The sequence below is a fragment of the Antrostomus carolinensis genome, unplaced genomic scaffold (assembly GCF_000700745.2).
Source record: "Antrostomus carolinensis isolate BGI_N321 unplaced genomic scaffold, ASM70074v2 scaffold46490, whole genome shotgun sequence".
In the NCBI taxonomy this organism is placed as follows: Eukaryota; Metazoa; Chordata; class Aves; order Caprimulgiformes; family Caprimulgidae; genus Antrostomus; species Antrostomus carolinensis.
In genome coordinates, this window is record NW_010288556.1 from 1,622 (window position 1) to 5,978 (window position 4,357).

General features: G+C 54.2%; 1 protein-coding gene across 1 annotated transcript in view; it reads right to left on the reverse strand.

The window, feature by feature from the left end:
* The window catches only part of TMCO6 (transmembrane and coiled-coil domains 6), a gene marked incomplete at both ends in the record, with an annotated part of 5,330 nt that extends 1,160 nt beyond the window's left edge, over window positions 1-4,170 (reverse strand). Inside the window, 6 exons of the mRNA XM_010167056.2 lie at window positions 136-252; window positions 822-907; window positions 1,551-1,655; window positions 3,399-3,582; window positions 3,715-3,824; window positions 4,046-4,170. Coding sequence (XP_010165358.2) covers window positions 136-252; window positions 822-907; window positions 1,551-1,655; window positions 3,399-3,582; window positions 3,715-3,824; window positions 4,046-4,170 — 727 coding nt within the window. The remainder of the gene's footprint in view (window positions 1-135; window positions 253-821; window positions 908-1,550; window positions 1,656-3,398; window positions 3,583-3,714; window positions 3,825-4,045) is intronic.
* Between the last annotated feature and the right edge of the window lie 187 nt (window positions 4,171-4,357).

Consider the following 4,357-nt stretch of genomic DNA (forward strand, 5'->3'; position numbering starts at 1 on the left):
GAATGACCAGGATGGCAGGGAAATTGCTTTCCCAAGGGAAAGGGGTGAGGGGTCCCCTTGCAGGACCCCGAGCCTTTGTGCCTCTCTGTTTGGCTGCCCCCAGGGAACTCAAAATGAGGAAAAAAGCATGTTTACCTACAAACGATGTAGTGCAGACACCATGCAAACTCCACGGCTGCTCCTGTTGCAGCCTTGAGGCCAGAGCAAACCAGTCGAAGAATGTGCTGGGGGAGAACAGAGTCCAGAACCAAGCTGGGGTCAGAACGGCAGAGTTAATGGAGGCACAGGCCAGAGCACAAGCACAACAGAAAACTGACAGGGAGATACTAGCCCTGGCTACCGAGCAGGGAGCTGCTCTCCCCTGTACTGGGGGCCACATGCTGCAAAAACACACCTGGAAGAGACTCTTACCTAAGGGCTGCAGCCTCAGGGACCACTAAGGCCCAGCACAAGCTCTCTCTGTCCATGGCAGGGCCTGGGGGCACTCGGGACACCTTGGTTGGGGTCACATTTTTGGCACTGGGGGCTGTCAAGTTGATCTTTTCCTTTGCAGGAGGAATACAGACAGAATTTCCCTGCGAGCCTACCCTGCTCAACACTGTCCTTTACCAAAATACCAGAGCTGTCTGCTCAGATGAGACAGAGGGAAAAGAGTCAAGCCTTGCGCCCTGGTCTGCAATAAAAGCTCCGTAGTTCTGGCAGGATTCTGCTCTGAACTATTAATATCACTGGGATGGGAAAGTCGTAACTGTCCCTGCACACAAATACCACGCCAGGCCCCAGGGCCCATCCTGATTCAGGGTTAAGAGGCTCGGACTCACGGTATGATTTCTGTGGGGGCTTCCTTGGCTTGGAGGAGCTGTGAGAGGACGTAGCCCAGACCTTCCAGCACAGCCTCGTGCGGGGACTGCAATCAAACAGAACAAAGCTAATCCCACATGACAGAGCCAGGGGGATCCCAGGGTGGCAGCTGCCATGCTGGTTGAGGACGATACCCCTTCGTAATGCCAAACCAAGCAGCTGAGCAGTGCAGTCTCTCCCTGTCTGGGGAAGAGTGGGCACAGCAGGGGACCAGGAGTGAAAGAAAGCTGTGGCCACACCAAAGCTGAGCTGTCCCCCATCCCCAGACTCACATGGGCTGCAGCTGTAGGGATTCAGGAGCCCAAACGCAGCTGCAGAGCTGCTCTGGGCATTCAGATCTGCACAACAGCCCCACTCACTCTGTTGGCCTCATTTGCCTGCTGTTTCTGAGCCGTACATAGGGGAGAAGCCTGCAGCTCCCTGTGTTACAGACTGTTTATCAGCAAGCCACAGTTATGGATGTGAGAGATTCAGCTGGAGAAAAGCACAAGATAGTGAGCTGAGCCCCAAAAATAGAGTGCAGGAGAGACCCTCCCCTGCAAAGGAACAGCCCTCTGCAGAGGGGTCCCTGCCCATGGCCACAGCTGGAAGGAGGGCTGGTTACTCAGTACCAGCATCTGAAGGGTGTAAGAACAGTTGTCCATCTGGGGCAGGGCAGGGGGAGAGCATGGCTGAGCTATTTCACCCACCTGGATGCAGGATGCCAGCACTGGAATGATGCCCTGAGGCAGAAGCTGCTTCCTCACAGCTTCACTTTCCACTACCAGATTCCCCAGCGTGTACAAACACAGCTCCTGAAACACACCCGAAAGAGCAGGTCACTTCCTCTGCCCTCCCCAGCAGGACCCTGGGCAGCCAGCAAGGCCTCTAGGTCCCTGCACCCCAGGACTAGGGCACACACTTCTGAGCAGGGCAGAAGCTGTCTTCAGAGGGGTAAACATAGATCACAGAAATCACAGAATTGTAGTGGTTGGAAAAGATCTTTAAGATCAGCAAGTCCAACCATAAGCCCAACACTGCCAATTCCACCTCTAAACCATGTCCCTGAGCACCTCGTCCACCCGTCTGTTAAATACCACCAGGGAAGGTGACTCCATCACCTCCCTGGACAGCCTGTTCCAGTGCTTGACTACCTTTTCGGTGAAGAGTTTTTCCTCATATCCAATCTAAACTGCCCCGGTGCAACTTGAGGCCATTTCCTCTCCTTCTATTGCTGGTTACCTGGGACAAGAGACCAACCTCCACCTCTCTATACCCTCCTTTCAGGTAGCTGTAGAGACCGAGGTCTCCCCTCAGCCTCCTTTTCTCCAGAGGAAACAACCCCAGCTCCCTCAGCCGCTCCTCATAGGACTTTTTCTCCAAGCCCCTCACCAGCTTTGTTGCCCTTCTCTGGACACGCTGCAGCACCTCAACATCTTTCCTGTAGTGAGGGGCCCAAAACTGAACGCAGATGGATACTGCTGTACTCTCCAGCTACCCCATTCCCAGCTGGATCAGCTTCAATTTATCCTTTTTCTATCTGGCACAGGTTGGGATCTGATCACTTCTCCATTGGAGGTTTTTCAGGCTTCTAATTATTGCTATGACATTTCCCTGAGATCCCTCTAATTCCACAGTATTCTCCTGGATGCTGCCCATGTGCTGTATTAAAATGTGATCACTGCTTTGGGGTGGCTCCCCACCTTGTCCCTTAGCTCCGGTCCTGTCTGCTTCTCAAAGGAGCACTGCACAAAGTGCACTGCTCAGCACCTGGAGAAACAACTGAGTGTCCCAGAGCTACTCCATCTGTTTGCTTCTTCGCTCGGATCAACCTGCACAGGTGCTCTGCTCTTCCTCCTGACCTGGATGAAAGCCTGCCTGCTTGTGGTCTGAAGGTAAGCTGACAAAGGAGCCCTCCCTGCATTCCAGCCTGCAGCTGCTTGCTTCTTTCACTTTTCCAAGATCTTTTAAAACACCTAAACTGACCTGCATCTAGTATTTCTGCTTTACCCACCACACAGACACCAAGGTACCGCCTGTCCAGGCCCAGGCTGTGTCAAGAGGCCAGACCACATATCTGATGATGAAGTCCAACTGCCACAGCCTGCACTCTCCGCTTGCCCAAACAGAGCTTGGGGCTGAAGAGGAGGACCCATTGCAAATGGGGCAAACCACTGTGTCCTGGACTGTGGCAGGAGGATTTGCCTGGCCTAGATGAGGCTTGGCAACATTTAAGAGCAGCCTGTAGCTACCTGGAAGGAGGTGCAAACGTGATGGAACCAAACTTCCCTTGGTGTTGGGACGGGGCACAGTGAAGGGGGTCTCCATATTTACAAGAATTGGCCAGTCAAAGCCATGCTACCCTAGGCATGGGGGTACACTGGGGACAGTCCTGCTCCAAAGGGGAGTTTGGACTAGAGACTTCCAGAAGGCCCCTTCCCTGCAGCACTCCTGTGTGAGCCATGTTAGGCTAAGGCTGGCCAAATAAGATAACACCCAACTGCTACCAAAGGATTATCAGGTGCCAGAGCCCTGGCAAACACAAGCACGGGTCTTACCGTGAACTCAACACTGTGTCCCGAGAGGTAGGTGAGGAGATAGGAGGTCACTGGCAGACAGGCCTCAGCCACAGCAGGGTCACTGGAGTGGGACAGCTCGTGGAGACAGCGGGCTGCCTCCATCTGTATGTCAGCCAGGCTGCTGGTGAAGAGCCCAACGAGCGTCCGGATGCTGCCATCCAGCCTAGTGGAACCCAAAGGGAACTGTCACCTCCTGCCTTCCCACCCTCGGCCACACACCAGCTCACCCACACAACAACTGGGACAAAGGGACATGCCCTTGATAACAGCGATGCAGTGCCAAAGCTGGGCTGACCTGACAAACTTCTGCTGAGTCTCCTTGTTCTGCAGAGCCCGGCGAAGGCGGCTGAGTGATATTTTCCTGTCCTCTGAACCCCTCTGCACACCTCTGAGCAGCTCAAGAACCTAACAGAAAATTAAAACACGGGAGAATTTCAAGCAGTGCCAGGGTTGAGATCTCACCTCATAAATCCTGGAGGCAAAGAAACCGAGAGCACAAAGGTGGTCACAAAGAACCTTACTGCTTCTCAGTTCCAAACCCGCCTCCACCCAGGCTCCTCTGCAGCCTAGAGGCTGGGGAAGACCCCAGGGACCCCCATAACCACGGAGAACGTCATGCTCTTCACCTCATCCTCGGAGAGAGGATCCAGCACGATCTCTGCTCCATCCTGTCCACCCTCCTCTGCTGTGGTGTCCTCCCGCAGAAGCCGCTTGCTGACCAGCTGCTCCTGCCGCCGGGCTTTCCTGAGAGCTGTGATCGAATCAGTTCTCCTCACCACCTGCCTAAGTCAAGACGCTTTTCCATCCCACCAAATTCCTTTTAACAGGGAGAAACAGTTCCTCCTCATGTGAGTCAGGGAGGGCAGCACGAGGCAGTGGCTGTATTTAGATCTCACACACCTCTGGGCTGCGGGGTTGGGAATCCATCAATGGGCGAA